This window comes from Rhea americana, unplaced genomic scaffold, assembly GCF_003343005.1.
Source record: "Rhea americana isolate MKP2758 unplaced genomic scaffold, rheAme1 scaffold_30, whole genome shotgun sequence".
NCBI classification, from domain to species: domain Eukaryota; kingdom Metazoa; phylum Chordata; class Aves; order Rheiformes; family Rheidae; genus Rhea; species Rhea americana.
Window position 1 is genome coordinate 3,222,463 of NW_028186424.1, and position 19,831 is coordinate 3,242,293.

The window sequence follows — 19,831 nt, forward strand, 5'->3', positions numbered from 1 at the left end:
AAATCAAATTGAAAAAGAAGAACATGATATTTTATAAGAAAATGTTTTTGTAACTGTTGGAGGAAAAAATAGTCTTTTATGAAAGAAACTAGCTTCATTTGTCAGTAAGAAAAATGGGAAAGAAATTCAACATAAACAATTTTAGATAGCTGAAATAAAAGAAATATTGCCCCCCACAAATTAGCTTGATATAAATCATAAGCTCAGTTACACTGTTCATATCAAACGAATTTTTATAGTATCTAAGAGTAGATCCTTGGGGAAGAACCTAGGAAAGCGGAAGCGTGTGAGGATACTCCCAGTAAGTGCTTCCAGCCTCCACCAGTTTGTGGATCTGTATCTAGCACTTTCTTCCGGAGCTGGTAGCTTTGTGTTTGGTAGCACTTGATTCTTTTCTTCCATTAATTTATTTCCTTTATTGTTTTTTTTTTCACCTGTGTAAACTTTTAGCATCCGTAACATTTTGTGGCAATGAATGAGTTCTGTCATTGAAATACACAGTAGGTAAAAGGACCTCTGTGTAGTTCTTCTGAACTTGCCCCATTAATTTAATACACTGGATGCCCAGGCTTTTTTTTTTTTTTTTTTTTTTTTTTTAAGTGTCCTGAAGCAGATGATGTAGGTATCATAGCTGGTAGGAAGGTGCATTTTTTTTTTTCCATCATCTGTTTGTGCAAGTTCTTGTGCAGAGCAGTTGTCTTTAATTTTATCTTTACCATGAAGGCATTTGGTGCACTGGATGATGTGTTATTACAGTCCAGGAAGTTCTGTTGTAGAAGGCATATATYGCATTGGTTTGGTCAGAAAGAGCCTAGAGCTGTTTTTGCTGAATTTCAGACCCCAGGGTATCTGCAACTTTTTCTTTCTTTCTTACTMTACAGTATATCTATGGTTTCTTGGATCTAGCTTTTAAAATGCCATGATGTTGTTTGGATATCGTCAGAGCTACGTTAGTGCTCATAATAGACCATGCAAAGCTAAATTGTTACTTAAGGAGGGTAAAGAAGGGCTCTTTTTATAATTATTTGTTTCCCTTACATGCAGCTCTTTCTTTCTTTATGTTTACCTTCATCAGATTTCTTCTGACATATTAAATCACTGGCGAAGATCTGTAAGACATTTCTGCCAGTCTTTGTAGTTGGCTTCTAGTGTGGGACTCCAGAACCGAATGACCGCCACTGCAACAAAAGTAGTGTTTTTGCCCCTTTTCATTTGTTTACCAACTTTAAAGTGGTTGTTTATCCTTATGAGGTCTTTTCCACTTCCCGGGGAGCTGAGCACTCCAGGAGCAGATAGCGCCAGCGAGCTCCATTTCTCCTCTGGTGCCAGGAGAAGCCGGGGGCGGGGGCCGTGTTTCTAGGTAAGGATGTTTGCCCCATCAATCAGAGCAGCCTCCTGTGAACTGCGGAGGAGCAACGCTGCAGCAGAGGGGCCTTCGGCTACGAGCGCCGAAGGCCCTGCATTTCCACGTGCCCTTGCTGGCATGCCTTGCCCACAGATACTCACGTTGCAGGAAGCCACTGCGCACCTAAAGGCGGGGGGGGGACAGACCCGATACGCAGAAACGCTAACGCTGACCGAGCCGGGCTGCGCGGCACGGGGGCATCGTCCTCGCTCAGGAGGCTCTCGCAGACGGCCTGCGTGAGTCTTACGCGACAAACACCACGGAAGGGCACTGCAAATGCTTCTGGTTTTGACAGGTAACTTTATTAATAATGATCTTGAATCTGTCGCACCTACCAGGTGCCAGTCTTTTTTTCACACTCTGCAAGACTTTCTGGAGAATAAACTAGAAGGCAGAAGGTTAGTTGAAGCTACTAAGAAAGACACACATTTGTAGGTGGATCTATTTTTTTTTTAACAGAAGTTTCCATGAATGTGTGTCAAAAAACTTAAATACATTGAGAAATACAGTAGAAAGACTCTATTTACAGTCAATTATAATGGGCACTGCCAACATATCCAATAACAAAAATAAAACAAAAACTTTTTTTCATGTTTCTTTCATGCTTTTTTCACAGAGATTTTTAAATATGATTTTGTTTTTTAAAAAATACAATAAGGAAATAATTACATTCTTAATATGAGAACATTATCTTACAACATACATCCTGGGCCAATTAATTTGAAAGTGACTTAAATGAAAATTGGTACTAAAGTATTCTCYATTTGAAAAATCAAATTGCCACAATCATCTCATAAAAAAAAACAACTTTTCATCCCCCCAAATTATGATGTTTTTTAAAAAAGCATCACCCATAACAAAAACAATATAAAAAGCACCTAGTACAGTAATAGGAGTTTGCTGAGGAAGCGCAAGTGTAACATTATCTCAAAAGACATAGAAATGCAATGGTTTAAAATACAAGAATTTTTTTTTAAAAAAAGAAAAGTCATACTGCTCTATTGCCGACTTTGCCTAGTGATTCTGAAATCTAAAAACATTGAAAATACAAGCTCTGCTGTTTGTTTTGTGTAAAAAAAAAATTGTACAGCAATAGTACTATTCAACAAAACAGCGTGTATTTCACAGCACTGAATGTGGTCTGCAGCGAGGTTATTTCTGGGCGTTGGTTGCTTTCTTCCTTACCAAAACCCGGGCCATCGCAGGGACCGAAATAATTTGGCTTTCGACGGGTCTGCGGTATTTGATGTGGGACCACTTGTAAATGGCAACACCAGTTACATCATTGCAAATGTTGACTAGATGCCTAATTTGCATCATAAATATGTACAGATATAAATTAAATATTTATTGAAATATACAAATAAATAACTTAATTTGAAATAAAAAGCCTAAATGAACTTACTTTTGCTTCAAATTTGCTTCTGCTAATATTTATGGGATACTTGATACTGTTTAGTCCATAGTCATACAGTGTAGAGTGTGCCCTCCACTTAAGAAGCATTAATAAGTAAGCAGATGACCTAGAATAAAATAAAAATCCTGTTTTCAATGAAAACCATGCTGACGCTTGCTTCCTTACTGCACTGGCGTTCCTGAGGTGCGCTGCACAAAGCAGACACCCAGGAAGCAAAGAGCCTATCCTAATTTTGCACCTCATTTCTGCTCTGTTCAGGTCCGTGGGATCCCTGGCACTAATTTCACCTGGAAATAGGGCAAAGCCCTTGCGGGCAGACCATTATGGACCTGCTTTTCAAAAGCCCTCAGCATTCACTGTGGCCTGATTCTGGGGAGCTGCTGAGCGCTGCGTCTTTCTGATAACTCTGCACCACGGTCCCAGGCCTGCTCATACCACCAGCTGCTGTAGGATGTCCTCCAGCATCCGTGCAACTTTGGAATAGCGGCGAGCACTCAGTTAGATTTGTTTCTTCTTAGAGGTAACAGGCAACCTAGGCCTGCACAATAGCATTTGATCCTTGGTAACTACTGTGTAGCCAACCTCTGTGATTTTTAAGTGTGAGTCTTGACTAGTTATCAAGATTCTGGTCCTAATGTCTTGTGATTATCTCAAACTATGAGTAGTTTTTAACATTTTTTTAATTAAAGTAATTTTCTAGTCCTTACAGTTGAGGAGAAAAATCTTAAGAATGTGATTGAAGGCTCTCTGAAGGCTTAAAACCCCCCACAGAGGACAGACTAAAAGAATCTCAACTCATTATTTGGTCTCTCTCCTGATTTTTTTTAAGTTAATCTTGAGATTTTGAAGGACTTCCTGTCTCTATCCATGTCACTCCTGAGGCTACATGCAGTAAATTGCCAAAGATGAACAGATTTCTGTAATTTTACAGGCTAAAATGCAAGGCACAGTTTCCTAGTAAACAGAAATAGAGTCCTGTCTGAAAAGTTCCCGAATTGTTTCTAAAATCATTTATAAAAAGAGGCTGGAAATTATCATCCTTTCAGTCTGTCTTCCTCACAAAATAATAGCTGAGGTCAGGAAAGGCTAAGGAAACCAAGTACAGCAGTGGTCTATAACTCAAGTTTAACAATACTGCTTTATAAAAAACAAACCAAGACTGCATAAGCTATTCTGAGTTGCCATTAGCTGTTCAGGATTAATTCTTTTTCTTTCTTTTCCTTTTTCTTTCTTTCTTTTTTTTTAAGTACAGAAATGATGTAATATCTGGCTTTTAAAAAATCAGGAACAAATCATTCTTAGACAACGTGACCTTTGAAAATGACTGGTGCTTCAAAATAGTAATAAAAAAGAATGTATTAAAATGCATTTTTAAAAGTATGGCAGCTTTTTGTGTCAAAATGACAAAAGCATCTGTCTAAGTAGTATCAAAAAATGCTTCACAGCTGAGTTGTGTCACTCCATGGTCTCTAATCGCCACAGAGGACAGTGGCGCTCGAGAGTCCTGACTTCCCAGTCATGCCATTTCTGTGAATACATTTCTTCGTTTTCCTTTTGCCCTGTGAACAGCTAACTGCAAATGAGCAAGTCTTCCGTGAGCGACTGCTCTAGCAGAATCCTGAAAGTCGGTACTACCTGTAAGAGTGCATCCGATCTGAAATTATTTCAGATTGGTCTTAAATAATGCACCAGTCTTTAGTGCTGCTCAGGCCATCTGATGCAGCATCATTAACATTGCTGGTCTAAACTGTTTCCGCAAAGTAAACGTTCGATGGCAACTATATGTTCCTTTCTACTTACTCTCATTGTTTTGGCTTTTGATTTTCATTTTCTGTACAAATGAAGTTGGAAATAAGGAGTTACAGGTAACAAAAAGGGGCACACGTAGTTACACAGCAATACAGTAGAGAGAATACAGACAAATGAGGGCCAAGCAGCCATTAACTTAACAGAATTATAAAACCTCCTATGTTGTGTCACTCGATACCACTTTACAGATGAGTCTTTTGCAGCCTGTGTCTTGGTCCATAATAAGTAAGGCCTTCACGGAAAGTGAGTGGTTTTGCTATACTTATGTTCCATTTTTCATCTCCCATTCCTGGAAGGGGGGAAAAAAAGATATGGAAAATGTGAGACAAATCAGAGTATTTCACTGATGTCATTAGCTCTGCTAAGCCAAAGCCAGCTGAGGTCAGTAACAGTTTTTCCATTGATTTTACTGGATGCAGCCTTCTGCCCACAAATTAGTTAGGGAATGCTAACAAATGGGTCCTGATACAGAACTCACGCACAGCTTCCCTCCCCTGGAGCTATATATGGCAACTTTTTCCCAGTGCTTTGCAAACAAGCTGTGTTGGTTTGCTCCCCACTTGGGCAGTTGGGGAGAAAACGTGCACGCTGCTGTTGGGCYAAAGCACTCGGCTGGAGCTGAGTAAGAGCAAGGCAGATTTGGAATACAGGAGTTAAAAGAGAAAGAAACGATATCCCTAATAAAGAGCTATCACTGAATGATTGTTACAGTCCTCACTCTTTATTATAAAAATCACAGCGGACGCCCATTTCTACAGCTAGAAGGTGAGACTTACTGGGGTAGAGAGACTTACAGGGCAGGGCAAAGAACTGGAACTGAAAAAAAAGCAGGTCAAGTAACTGCACATTTTTTTTTCTCCATATACATAAYCCGAGTTGAGCTGTTGCTGGAAGTTAAAAATGTCACTTCGCTGTTCCAGGCCTCAGTTTGCCCACCAGGCAGGTGAGGACAGGAGCAGCAGTATGAAGAGGGGTAGGCGCAGCCTAGGATAGTCATGCCGTACRTGTTCGCCGAGTTATGCCCTTACAGCCAGGAGGAAACGCTGATTATACAAAGCACTTAGCCTCTAGCCTGATGTAATCTCTGCGGTGCAATTGCAGAGCTGCTCCCTGGCCAGGACTCAGGGTCTCCAAACGCTTCTCCCACCCATYGCTCGGCAGAGATGCTCTGCAGGCAGCCGGCTTCTTGGCTCTCCATCTGAATTCCTGAATTTAACACTCATTCCACAATGTTTAAGAGCTCTAGCTGAAAACTGTTACTTATACAAGCAAGTATCTGTTTCTGCCTCTGAACGCAGTAATGGCATTAGTTTGGCTCAACAGCTGCAGGACCATGACTGCTTTTCAACCATGGTAAAGCAACAGGAAAGGTCATAGTTGGCGGCTTGAGGGCTAGAAGAAAAAATTCTGGCTTTAAAGCAGGTAGATAACAGTTTAAATTATTTTTTTAATTACTATTTTAAAATTTAAATAGTACTGAAAGTTTAATTAAAAGTAAAATATAATGCATTTTAAAAGTCATTAAAATTATTTTTACATCTCAAATTATGACAAACCTAAATTTTAAATTCTATATTGGTGATTATTTGGATAGATTACTTTAAAAAGAATATTAAATCTATACTCCCCATATACAAGCTGCCAAAGCTCTCAAGGAAGTCAKTAGCTAAGCAACTGGGAACACAGTTTCTTAAAGTGTTAAGTAAGCCTTGAAAGCAGTAGCTTCTTTCACAGGTGCAGGAGGAACATTTTCTTTGTTTCCCCTTCTCCAGCTAATTCAAGCCCAAGAAAGAATGTTTAAGTCAACATTGACTGGGAGCTGGAAAACTACAAGAGCTTGTTTTCTCCTCCAGACCCTAGACATAAGCAAAATGGAAGCTGCTGACATTCAGTGCAGGAAACTGCACTGCTCATTCCGTAACAATTTGGTTTTAGCAGCTGATTTTAAATACGAAGCATGTTTACATTATTGTTTTTCTTATTAGCAAGGGTATTTTAAAGTATTTTACTTCATTAGCACTGCCAATGAAAATTGTTATTTTGCATATTTTAATACTGTTCCAATTTCCAGCCAAAGAGATGAACAAAATCACAAAATGAAAAMCTATTTCTGGCTACGTATTTTTTTTTAAGAAAATTCTTTTTTTTTTTTTAGAATGTTGCATATTTTTTAGTTAAAAATCCAAATAAATGTATAAGTACAGTGTTTGCCCTAAATACTCACCCCCCATACACTACTGATAATTCCTAAATTTAACACCAAGTCTGACCTTTTTWAAAAAAATGTTATCAAACCCTGTGAATTTATGAAAAAGGTGGAGCTGGACGGTAAGACTCAGTGTTTGATCCATGTTGTGCTGCTCCAGCCACATCCCCACGTCTCTGTTCCCCCTTTGTGCCGACGCACTGAGCAGCGCGAGCTGTCTGGTGCAGCAGCACTTCCAAACTCTGCCTTTCGAGAGAGCTGCCCCGTCGGAGCTTCTCGCTGCTCTTCTGCAGGCCGACCCTGTGACACACCACTGACGAGCTCGGCTGCACGTTTTAAAGCAGCCGCTGCCCTGGCAGGGATGCGGCAGTGCTACGGGCTCATCGGCACGGCAGTGACACGAGGCCGGTGGCAAACAAGGGGTGGGCGGACAGCAAAAGCCACGTACTGGGGCTGGCGAGCAAGGAGAGGTGCGCAAGGAGGAGCAGGAAGGGAGGCGTTCAGTGGTTAGCAATACACACTGGACAGAGCAGAAAAAGAAAAAGCCAACATTTTCAAGGGTTATACAACTCTTCATAACATCGGGAGATTTGCCAGCTGCTGAAGACACAAGCGTTAGCACGGACATGAAATCAGCCTCACTCCCACATACTGCACTTTCACGCGCCCAGCGCCAAGTTCTGCTCTCGGGATGCTCATGTGTGACCCCCCCTTGCTCGGCCGCATCCAGGAGGCCTGGGCTCGCTCGGAACTGCAGCAGGCCAAAAAACCGAGCGCCAAATCCCACCCTCGCATACGTACGCTAGCTCCCGTGGGAAGCGGAGCGTGCTGCAGATGCATATCTGATGGCAGAACTTGGCCGCAGCACAGGGCGAATGGGCGCAGTACAGCTTGGGCTGCATTAGCCAAGCCTGCAAAATTTCACTGGTAACATTTAGTGCATGAGGATTTAGGAAAAAGCTGTTAAGGCTGAACAGGACACTTTGAGTTATTTTTCCCATGATGAGAACCGTTCCAAGTAGCTCCGTATCCTTTCTGATTAGCCTCATCTTATGTCCGAGATTCCTCTACAGAAGAACTTGACCAACCTACTGCATCCTCTAAAGGACGATCAGTGAAGGCAAGCAAGACTTCTTCCTGTATGGTTTATGTTGAGCACAGAAATGAAGTTACAACTGTAAGGTATTCTTTACCCCCCCAAAATTTTTAGGTTTTATTGTGTCCTGGTTTCTCTTTAATCTCTGTAATGATTAAATGGCTGGCTTTAACGTGCCTGTCTAGCGCATAGCAAGTTGCGAACCCAATCCACTCTCCTCTTCGCTCAGGCTGTGCTCTAAGGGACCTCATTCCCTTAGTAATGCTGTGCTAATGCACAAATCTAAGAAAAGGGTATAGTTAGAGATGCTAGCTTTTATGAGATAAATTATGACATAACTGGAATCCATAGGTAAGTTTTAGAGTACACAAATCCTTCTGCAGATTTGAAACAGAAACAGCAAGCGTCAGAGTTAAACAGAGCTGAAACCAATTATGCAATGTTTAATYATTCTGAGTTAAATGAAAATGCATCAGGCCAACTGAAGAGGAAAGGCCACYGGCCCCCGCGGAAAAGCAGGAGGGCTCAGTGGCTGCGGGAGGGTGCAAGGGTGTCACACACCATACGGCAAGGGAAGCAACCCGTGGGCTGCGGAAGCAGGAAGGTTAGCGGAGGCGAGTAGGAAGGCAGGGAGGGAGGAGAACATGCCATAAAAGCAAATCATTTGTTGACTTGATGATTTCTTAGTGTCTAGCAGATTTAGGCACCACAGTGCTCAAACTCTGTAAATRTATATAATCAATGAAATCAATGTAGCTGCTCTTTACAAAAAGTAYTTTAAAACAATCCCTACCTTACAGAAAATGTCATGTCAAAATAATGGAGTGCATTATGGAAGGCAGATGTCTGTGATTGTTATTGATTATAATTACAATTAGCAGTGAAAAACTAAAACAACAAAAGCTTGGGCCAGTGCTGTTCCTGTCTCCCTTGCTTACATGCTACCTAACATGCTAGTCAGGAATATTTTTATGTTGCTAGCCAATTTAGCCCCCAAGAACTGTCATGCAAATCTTATTTCACAGAAAGCATATTTAAAACCATTTTAAAATTGTAACAATGCTATAGCAACACAAACTTCAGTCTGGTACTTGTCAGGCTAACTTAAATTAATTCAATTTCTACTTTAAATGTATATTGAAGGTTGACACTTGCACAACACGTTTTCAGTTGCTATGCTGACAACTATTCTGTTCTTGCATCAGCTGATTATACACAATATTATCTTGTTTTGGGAAAACTTACCGTAACAATACCCTTAACCACTTATCAGCTACAAAGCTAGTGCACCTTACTGAATTTTAAATGGACTGACTACAGTCCAGGCCACTAACCTTGCAAGGGAAATTTATAAGGGACTAGAGAGAAAACCAGGGAGAGGGAGAAATACAGCCAAATCCTTTTCCCAAAGTATTTTTTAGTTCTTCTGCAAACGGTTCCCAAAAGTCACTCCTGACTGGAGGATGAGCATGTGGTACTTATATAGTAATGTGAATAATTTAGACATGGCACAGACTCTTCTTGAAGCTAAATTTCACCCACMGAAATTTAAGCAGCAGCAATCTCTCCTTCTCTTTCTCTCCACAAGCAAAAATATTTTTAAARAAGTAAAGAAAACTTGCATAAGGCTTCTCACCTTTGCTTTTCGGAGTACATGGCCTCGACATGGAGAATTATTTGACGAGGGAGGTCGCTTCAGAGCTGCCGCGCTGTTCACAGGTATGGAGCATTCAGTATCACTAGTGTCACAGCTGGAGATGGGCGAGTTTTCCAAAGTTCGGTGCTTGAAAATTGGGGACTAATAAAGAGTGAAAACCCTACACTGAGTTTCCAAATAGTCACATGGGCAATATTATCTACTTATACTTAGAAATGCAGGGGGCTTTTTTGACAAAAAGACTACACACGTTAAAACAAAAAGTTGTAATAGGGATGGAAAAAACGAAAAAGAAGTTGAAACAAAATAAAATAAACCAAAGCACATGTTCTGTGATGACACTTGAAGTTCATTCTCTATGATTAAATAACAGTGGATCAYATGGAGGGATCAACACTGCTCATTGACCCTGCTATAATATCATAATGCAAATAATAATTATATACATACTGCCTCTGATTCCCCTGTCTACCCAATCCTCGTTGCTGTAGAAATKACACCTGACGCAGGCGAAGAACGCAAATAACGCAGTAAGGGATTTAGTTCYGCTCTTCCTTCCTGGGCTTAACGAACCTTCTCAGAACTCTCAATTCCCACTCTTTTTATCGGACACAGAGCACTCCCAGCCACGGTCATCGGATTTGAGAGTATAATGGCTGCGCATACCTGCGGGCTTGATGTTCCTGATTTGGGCTCAATAGCCAAGCCCAGAGTGATGCCGCCCGCCAAGGCTTTCTTCAGGCTCTCCTTCACCTCCGTCAGCTCCAGCTCCAGGTTTACGCGCTCAGCTTCCTTCTGCTTACATTCCTCCTCCAGCTTCTTCAACTTATCTTCGAGAATCACTTGAGTCTTCCTGCCTGTCACCCAGAGCAATGTYATTATTTCAACGAGAAGCTTAAATTAATGCTTACAAAACTTATTTTCTGTAYGAAAGAAAACAAGGAACGAGCCCTCTAAAAATCACTGACTTCATAAAAAACCACACACTTTGCAAATTTTTTTTTTTTCAGGGAATATGTTTAGCAGAAAGAAAACCCAAATGCTTTCTTTGAGGTGCCTTCCCTAGGTTTCTATCTGGTTTCACACCAGTAGTTGTTTTGGCGTTTTCCCATGCCACAGAAGTATAATTAGCCAGTTGCAATACAACTGGTCCCACAGACTGCTTATGAATTAGCAGCTTCAGTCCCCACCGCTGTCATTTCTAGCTAACACAGATGCATCTAGTTAATCTCCATGTGCGTACATGTAAGTATGATTACATACATGTACACACACACACATACAGGTGCATTAAAAAAATTAAATACAGCCRTTACAGAGTACAGTTTACTGCAAAACCAAACCTCATGCAGTGGCACATCTCCAGCCTAGGAGGTAAATCCCTTTGGGTCAGTAAAGCRACCACGCGTAGCCGTCAGCCCAGAGAGCCCCCCGTACCAGCGTTGACTTCAATGGCAGCTCGGAGATCCTTTCTTTCCTTTCGGAGCTGGGCCAACCGGTTCCGGAGCGCTTCCTTCCTCTTCAGCAATTCCTCCTCTTTGCTTTGTAACCGCTTCGCATCTGCCTCCACGCGGTTCTTGCCGTACTTGTACTGCTCGGCATCTGCACGCGTTACGTTGCCGTTACTTATTTGATCCAGTTGTTCCCTGCCCGCTCGCTTTCACGGGAACTTATCGCAGTTTGGGACAGGAGAAAGAACGATCGCAAATACACAAACTCTGAATTTATTCTCAACTTAACTTCGGCTCAGTCAGGCTTTTGCAGCGTGTGGGGACGCACGTGCACACGGGCCTCCTTCGGCAGCTCGTGGCCTCAGCGCCTTGGGTAAACTGCCAGAAAAACCCTAACCTACCCCCTGAAACGCAAAAATCACATAAACCGGTTCGTGGTTTGAGAAACCAGTTCAGCGTTTCTGTTCCACCAGCTTTTCCTCACGTTTTGTGGTTCTCACCGAGTTCTGAAGCACAGCTGCTAATGATATGAGAGGRATTTTTTTTCTCTAGATTCATATGGGGAAAAAAGGAGAAATATCAGTTATCTTATAGTACTTTGGTTTTAAAAATGGCCTTGTCTTCCTCTGTAGTTCAGAGGATGGAAACAGGGCTCCTCTTTATCTCTGAACCCTTGATTTTTAATTGGAAGGGGTCAGTGGAAAAACTACCTGTTTGCCTTTTTACCTCGTTCCCATTTCTACTTCAAGAGATGGCTTGAACACTTCAAGCACACACCTTTCCTTGCCTGATGTAAGAGAACAAGATATGCTCACTTTTTTGATACTTAAGATCCTTTTTCTTAAATTTCCCATAGAAATGCTTTCATGGTTCATATTTCATCATATCTGTGTTCCAATTTACATCACAGTCACTTCTATATGCATTCCACTAGCAGACTTGAAAATAGCTCATCTAACAGGTCAYTGGCCACGTATCTTAAGACCGAGTCAACAGTACCTAAATCACTCCTGATAAATAGCTGTCAAACCTGTTTTAGTCAGTGAGACTCCTTTACCTGCCACAATCATCTATTCCAATGCCAATCCACCTCTATAGTCAAAAAAATGTATACTTTTTTTCCTAATGTGTAACCCGAATCTCTCTTATTCACATTRAATGCATGACTTCTTAAAAATCCACCTTGGGCTCAAAAACCACATTCTTTCTCTAGCAGAAGTCTTTGCCATGTTTTAAGAACACTATTATATCTCTTTTCCATMTTATCTTCTTTAAACAAATAATTCCTGTCAGGATTGTTTTTAATTACCCAAAATTCTTTTTCTAGGACTAGAAATCATACAAATCTCTTCCCAGATCTTCCCTTCTTAGTATAAAATTCCTTTAATGAGCCTTTATTTCAGAAAGGAAGCACTCAAATTAACTACAGGCAATCCACCTGTCAAGGAGAGTCGTCCTTCTCCATTTGCCCCTTACAAGATGAAATCTCAATCTCATCCAGGAAACTTTTGAGCTGTAATAGTCTTCATTATTTTGTTATACCATTTTGTATTAGGGATAAGAGTAATTCTGCTTATGAGCGACATAAAATCCTTCAAGTGTCTTTCCTAGCTTCTGACCCCTCTGCCCCAACAGGAATATAGAATTACTCTTTGCCCCAAAAGGAAGAATAGTTACTGGATTCTTTCCTTCTTTGCTCATGTTTTTTTTTTCCAGTCATATTTCATATTTATTGTCCTGTGTATGACATCCTTTTACCCTTGGGAATGTCTGGCGGGATGAAGAATTGCCAGTTCTCACAGGATCTCCTATTCCAAGTGCTGGTGGCATCTCCAGCCAGCCTCTCGGCCACAGAAGACCCACTGTGGCCTTTACCTTGTTTGCCAGGAAGAAAGCTATTTTGGGTATCCTCACGACTGTTTTCACAAACGGCAGCTGCGAGGAGATATACTTACTGGATGCTGTGCGCTTTACGCATGACACCGATTCAGATTTCTTTGGTTGGTTATTTAAAGTTCTCCCTTTTCCTGTGATGCCATTAGCAGTTGCAGGAGGTTTCTTGCCTTTAAACTGTTTGAAAACAAAGTACAAATAGGATCCGGTTATTACTGTACCGCTGGCATTACAGTCTCCCTTTCATCAAGGGCAAAGCTTGACAGCAGGACATAAAGCTGCCTACTYAGAGGATCCTTTTAATAGACTTAATTGATTCAGCTGGAGACAGCACTTCCTCCAGAGAGCTCGTCATTGAGCCCTGCCACTGCGATTCAGCAAGCTCCAAAAGCRGTAACCACCAGGAACCGTTTTCTATTTGCTATATGACCTTTACATGGATCTTTGTTCAAAATAATACAATTATTACACATTATTTAAATATTAGGCACTAATATACCAATTTGCTTTTACACAAACTTTAGTTAATAACTATTAYTATTTTTTTAACTTAAGAAGGGCACACACTCACAATGGCCAGACAAGCTCACAAGATTACCAGAAAYGGCCCGTTTCATATGCAATTAGGGTGCACCCCTGCCATGAACGGAGCCCAGGGCAGAGGAACAGTGCCCTGACTAATCTTAAGAGTTTCCATCTGCAAAGTATTAGCCATGCACAGGACATATGTGTGGCAAATTATGTTTACCTGCTTCTAAGAGCTTTTTGAAATGTCACAACAATAAAGCAYGAACTGACAGCGCAATGAAGTGCTAGCTATTGCAGACTAAAAATCCAGGAAACACATTGCTCAGATCCATCCCCACTTCTGCTACTTCCAATTCTAATATTCTGATATAAAGTTTTGTASAGATTAAGTAAACACATAATATGACAGGTACATTATACATGTGAAGTACTTAGCTAACTGCTCTGTTTCAGATTAGACTGAAACTCTTAGGTCTTCGTGATACATTCACAGGTTCCCGCCTGTGTTTCCCCAGCACTTATGCCATCCTTCAGCTTTGAGGACATGGCCACAGCCATGGAGATGGTCCCCATGAGCAGAGGACGCCCTCACGCCTCCCTGCTGCAGTGAGCCTGTCTCTGGGGCTCGGCTGCCTACTAGATCTGAGCACAGAGGATTTCACGTGCTCTCTGCACTTCCATTTYGTCTCAGGTCCACAAGCCTGAGGCCACCCTCAGAAAACAGCACAGACACAACCTTAGATTTTTTTCAGGGGAAGAAAATAGCAGGCAGTTATTTAAATATGGTACATACACAGTATATATGATAGAATACAATATACGTGTGTGTATATACATATATACAAATATATGTAGCTATAAGATTCATAATATACAACTAGACATTCTAGAGATGCTTTGGAGATACATTTGGAAAGTCAGATGCGTTCTTTTGTTATTTTCTACACTACGTAAATCACCACGAATCTGTGGGGAAGGCCCTGACAGGTACCACGAGGACACAAYACTTCCGCATCAGGATTTACAGCTTAGCAAAGCCATTCCATTTGCAATGGCTCGTGACCAAACTCCAAGCACGACACTGGTCAGACTGACTGCCTGAAACAGTCTAAGGTCCTAAGCATAACAATGAATAAACAGAACAGCCAAAAATAAGCAGCTTTGTTATAGAATCGAACAGTACAGTACCTGCGAGACAGATCCCCTCCCCACAGCAGAGGTATTAGTGACAGACTGAGCAGAAGACAGATTGGAGGAGACAGGGTGTTTGTAATGGTTAGAGGATAGTTTGTCAGCAGATAACCTATTGGCTTTTCTGTCCGCTGATGGATAGCGCGCAAAGATTTTTGGAGACGGCAAGTTATCGTACAGGCCTGCGTTATCATAAAGCATTTCTTCTCCAATGTTCCTGCTACGAGAAGTAGGAAAGCCATCTTCTGGTTCCCACTGCAACACACATACTTATGCAGTTAGTAAACAATACACCATGCAGAACCTAAGTGAAATTAAAACATTAGTGTAAGTGCTTCGACCATAGAAAGCCCTCTGCGTTTAGCCAGCATAGCCTTATCCCTTAAACTTGAGTCAGACTACCAGGAAAAGTGCAGGTGGGTACAGTGTGGAAAGGAAGCTCTGTATTACGTGTCTCATAACCTCAGTCCTTTGCATCTTCTGTTAAACGAGCAAGCCTGTACTATCCTACCCCCTTCCTATTTCATAGGCTGCATTTTCAATTGCTAACTCTAACACTGAAGAGGCACAAGGAGAAATGTTAAACTACTCCTTTAAGTAGAATAAGTTGGCAACGGGATTCTTGTGGGTTACACAGATGAACCTGCAGGATTACATCTGGTACACAATTTGTTAAAAGTAATATAGTCTAACAGCAAAAGTCAAGTGTGTTTTTTTCTTGTTTGGATTGTTTTTCTTCAGGCTAGATGTCTTTCCAGTGAATACCAGCTGCTGGTATGCTAGTATTACATTTTATTTGCTGGAAAATTATTATTCTTTGCTAACTATCTAAAATAGCTACAGGTCATTTCCTCTCCCCCCACCCCCCCCCCAAAAAAAAAAAAAAAAAAAAAAAGAAAAGAAAAAGGAAAGCTCAACAATACCCTAGTGATTCATTCAATTAATCTTAAAAGAAACCATGAGCCTGGCTGCCAAATATCCTTTCTTAATCCATCCTGGCTGTGGCAGCATACTTCTCATATGAAGGCTTAAGCACATCCAAGTACTGCAGATCCAGACTACTCACCACACATGCTGTTGTATGTTGTTCCCCAGAGAGGTTTTTCTACCATCTTTCTGACATTATTATGACATGATTGAGGACTGTATTTGCAGTCTGCTTAATGCTTCGAATTTCTGTGAGTTCAGCCTTCGCAAGGGCCTTTAGGAAGCAGCCCAAACTGAGAGCTGACATGAGCCATAGCTCCCCTCTAAATCCTCTTAGGGACCACATACTACTATGGGTTAAAATCAATTATGTGTTAAACCTTATTATACATCTGCCTAAGATCAGCTCTCCAAATCATGAAGATGGAAGTGACCCTYGTGGTCCTCCTTTGGGTAAAGCAGTACGTGCTGTCAAAAGTCACACAGCCCAGGGACAGAAAGTCTTTCTTTCAATGGACACCAGCAAGTGTCTGGGGTAACTCAGTCTTTAACTTTGCCAGGTCTGGTGTGATAAAAAAAGTACCCCTTCAAGTCAGTATTATATTCAAGGACTTGGCAACAAACCATCAGTAGGCAGCTGCTTTCGAAACACATGTTGGCTCATGTGCGGGTTAATGTACACAATATATCCCCCACCCTTAATACCCCGTAGGTGTGAGAGAAGTTTGCAGTTCCCAATCAAAATAATAAGAGTTCATYTGGAAACTGCCCAGTGGTGCCTTTTAGATAATATAATTTTCAGATGTCCATGCATTCAACACATGCAAACCATTTGTCCCGTGCAAATTAAATTCTTACCGATCCATTTATGCAGGGAACATCATCATAATGAAGTGCCATTCCACTAGGACATGCGTAGCCATTGGCAGTGCTTCCCCGATACGGATTTGTAGATATAACTCGCCTGTTCATAAAACTGCATAAAGCAAAATAAAAAGTAATAAAAACCAGCACTTGAATCTAAGTCTAAATGATGATTCAGTGGTTTGTTCTCTGGCTCTGATTATGTAGCTTGGAACCACAGATCCTCTCACTTTCTGCAGGAAAGCTGAGGATAGTTTTCTTTCCTTCCTTTGCTACTCACATGTTGCTGCTAGCAGCACCATATACCATCACAACATTTGTTTCTGTATTGTATTTTAACAGTAGGGATAAGTCTGCGAGAAAGCCAGGATGGCAACAGCTGTAACTACTCTGTGGCATGTTTACAGGGGAACCTGCTGACCTAAGTTATAAGCTTGCATATCAGTGTCCCATAAAAGTCTCGTTGCTGTCTGTATCAGGGAGAAGCAGGTGTTTCTCAGTGCATGCATGTTCAGGGGGGATGTGCACTTAGGAATCTGCAGAAACAATAATCAAATCCTGCAAAGGTYTGAGGAAAGTAGAACTTAAATGAAATTAAATTAACATGTCCATCAAAATTTGCACAGTACTTTATTCCCCACATTCTGTGGATTTTTCAGGTTCATACCAGAACTTTTGGCTGGGTAAAGTTTGAACAATGGTGCAAATCCGATTCCCAGGCTGGCTTCCTGCAATTACTTTATATGCACATTCTTAAGCACAGTGGATCTGAGCCCTCTGAAAACTTCAGAAGGGATATATATATTTTATTATTTCTTTTTTTTTTTCTCTCTCCCCCAAATCAGGATTGTAGCTTGTTTTACTGGAATTCTGCGGAACATATGCAAAATGTCACCAACTACAGCAGGCTTTATATTGGGAGCAACGCTCTAGTAACTGCAGAATCAGGCCCAACAGCAATAAGTACATTAAGGGTGAGTTTTCCTTTGAAGCAGCCTCTGAAATGGAAGGAGATACRCAGTGAGAGCCCCCAAAATTCCTACAGATGCAGGTATACATGAATGGGAAAACAAAGACTTCCACCCCAAACAATGGAACTACTCAGGCCGTGTGCTGACACTCACAGATACGATAAAGCCCTCCCGGAGCAGAGTGGTTGGTTGTAGTGCTGGCCAGAAGTCTAGAACTCYGTGGTTTTGACACTACCTTTCTTTTGGCGTTGGAATAATATCGAATCCATTGAATTTCTTGCACAGAGAGAGGCAGACCTCATCCAGCTATTGCTCACCTGAGCCGTGGGCCCAAAAGAGGGATGAACCTGCCCAGGTCAGTGTGAGCCTTTTTTGTCTGACACATCCCAGATGGATGCACTGGACTAAGGGGGTGGAATAATCATTAGACAGAAGGGTTTTTTACCCTCTTAAAACAGACAAACAAACAACAAAAAGCCTAAGCTAGATAAAAACGTTTTTTACTTTATCATATCTTGTACTTTATTATACATTATTAAAGGACTGTTCCTCCTGAAGGACACTAAAGTGTTTCTGATTAGTCTGAAGGACTTCATTTGAAGCTGTWATTATGTATTTTTTATTTAAGTAGCTTCATCGAGACTGATGTGTGATAAATGTCTGAAAGCTGTGACGGTCATTAATAACCTCTGATGCACCTGCAGTAACTATTTCTACCTCCAAAAGAAGCGAACATCTATCATTTCACTAAGGCTCATTAGCCTTGTTTGCAGATGCATCTATGTAAGCTAATTATATTCTAAACCTGCTAGATGAGAAAGCAAATAGAAAAAAAACCTGTTTGGAAACAATTTTTCTTCAGTATTTCCTAGATACCTAATGATTTACATAAACAAAATTAATTGGCTTATTAATGGACAGCCAATCATTTGGCAAAGCATTATTCTCAGTAAAAGAATAACCAATAAACCTGATGTGATTTAATGATAATCAAATCTTTAATGACAACTGCAGTCAATTTAAAATACTGCTATTATTTCTATAAAGGACTGACAGTAGTATTTTATTAACAGTTCAGTATCACTGTCATGTCTCCTAATATTCTACAAGTAGCAAAAAGTCAGAAGACTGATACTTTAGTTGCTTATTGACAAATTGTTACAGTCTTTTAAAGACATCTAGTGAATCTGAACAACTTCTTAACAGGGGAATTTTGCTATTTTGCAAGTTAAGCTTGACATTCCTTCCTAATATGTGGTCTGGTTGCATGTGTTTTTTCACTTGGCTCCAATTAGTATCACATTTGTTCAGAAAAGGAAAGCCAAGTTGTATTTGGGGAAAAAGGTTTCCACTCTATTTCTTCCTTAAATGTGGTCAATGTTAGATGCTGACTGAAGCAAAAATACATGTCAACACAGGATGCCCTTCTCGGGTCCTATTAACTTCGCAACAAATACAACAGAAGTCTATAAGCTAAATGCATTTTGATTCTCTCAGAATTACTTGCCTTTCACAAAACTGTGATCGTGTAACACTGAGTCACTTTGATTTCTATCAAGTCATTCAACCTAGACCCTGAATGAAGCCGCACATTTTCCCACGCTAAATCTCTCTGAACACTCAGCTAAGAGAAGAGCTTTGGGAAAACCCCAAGGCTTGCTGCCTTTTCGGTGCTTGCAGCCTGTTTAAATTTACAATGGGCAGATAGGGTGGGATTCTCCGACATACTAAGTCGGATGAATAACCGAGTTATGCGGAGAGCCTCGTTGCAGGAGCACGGAGCGAGCCTGCCTCCTCATGGGAGGACGTCGCAGCAAACCGCCTCGCCAGGCAACGCGCTCCCGACCCTGCGAAACCACCTGGCGCGACTGCAGCAGGAGATCCCCGATGTCCCGGGTATTCACGCACGCTACACTGCTAAACAATCCAACGGAGCCAAGGAGGAATGGCGGTMCCTTCCCACCAAATGCTGATTTAATGCCTGAATTGATTGAAACACTGATATCACTGCACAGATGCTAAGTATGCTTTGCTTTTCTGATTCACTGTACTGATGAGCATTTCAAATAGGATTTCCATGTTATGCCTAGATTCCCTCTCAAATTCCGCCTCCTAAATTAAAATTCAAAAATAAATTGGACCGGTGTGAACTTGATGAATTTTTTAATTAATCAAAATGGAATTTCAGATGAAAACACTGAGAATGTGGCTATCCAAGCCTTAAATTTGCTACATATTTTTAGTGGTTCTGTTCAGATATAAATATAAACACAATCAGTAGGTAAATTAACATGATCTAGGTAGCTACAAATTTATTTAAATTTCGGCATATTTTTCTTTTTCCACTGACTGTTCTAAGGCTTCAGGCAAAACAGAGGAATAAAATATAGCACTGAATAAGTAGCCTTACCGAAAA

The 19,831-nt window shown here is 41.0% G+C and overlaps 1 protein-coding gene across 2 annotated transcripts in view; it reads right to left on the bottom strand.

The window, feature by feature from the left end:
• Positions 1-1,685: 1,685 nt before the first annotated feature.
• The window catches only part of AFAP1 (actin filament associated protein 1), a 115,151-nt gene continuing 97,005 nt past the window's right edge, over positions 1,686-19,831 (bottom strand). Inside the window, exons 12-18 of one of the 2 annotated variants that reach the window (XM_085309610.1) lie at positions 16,439-16,556; positions 14,651-14,908; positions 12,997-13,111; positions 11,028-11,192; positions 10,257-10,447; positions 9,570-9,731; positions 1,686-4,920 (exon numbers count right to left, since the gene is read on the bottom strand). In XM_085309610.1, coding sequence (XP_085165736.1) covers positions 4,894-4,920; positions 9,570-9,731; positions 10,257-10,447; positions 11,028-11,192; positions 12,997-13,111; positions 14,651-14,908; positions 16,439-16,556 — 1,036 coding nt within the window. In that variant the 3' untranslated portion in view covers positions 1,686-4,893. The remainder of the gene's footprint in view (positions 4,921-9,569; positions 9,732-10,256; positions 10,448-11,027; positions 11,193-12,996; positions 13,112-14,650; positions 14,909-16,438; positions 16,557-19,831) is intronic. The other variant, XM_085309609.1, reaches the window with a different exon arrangement.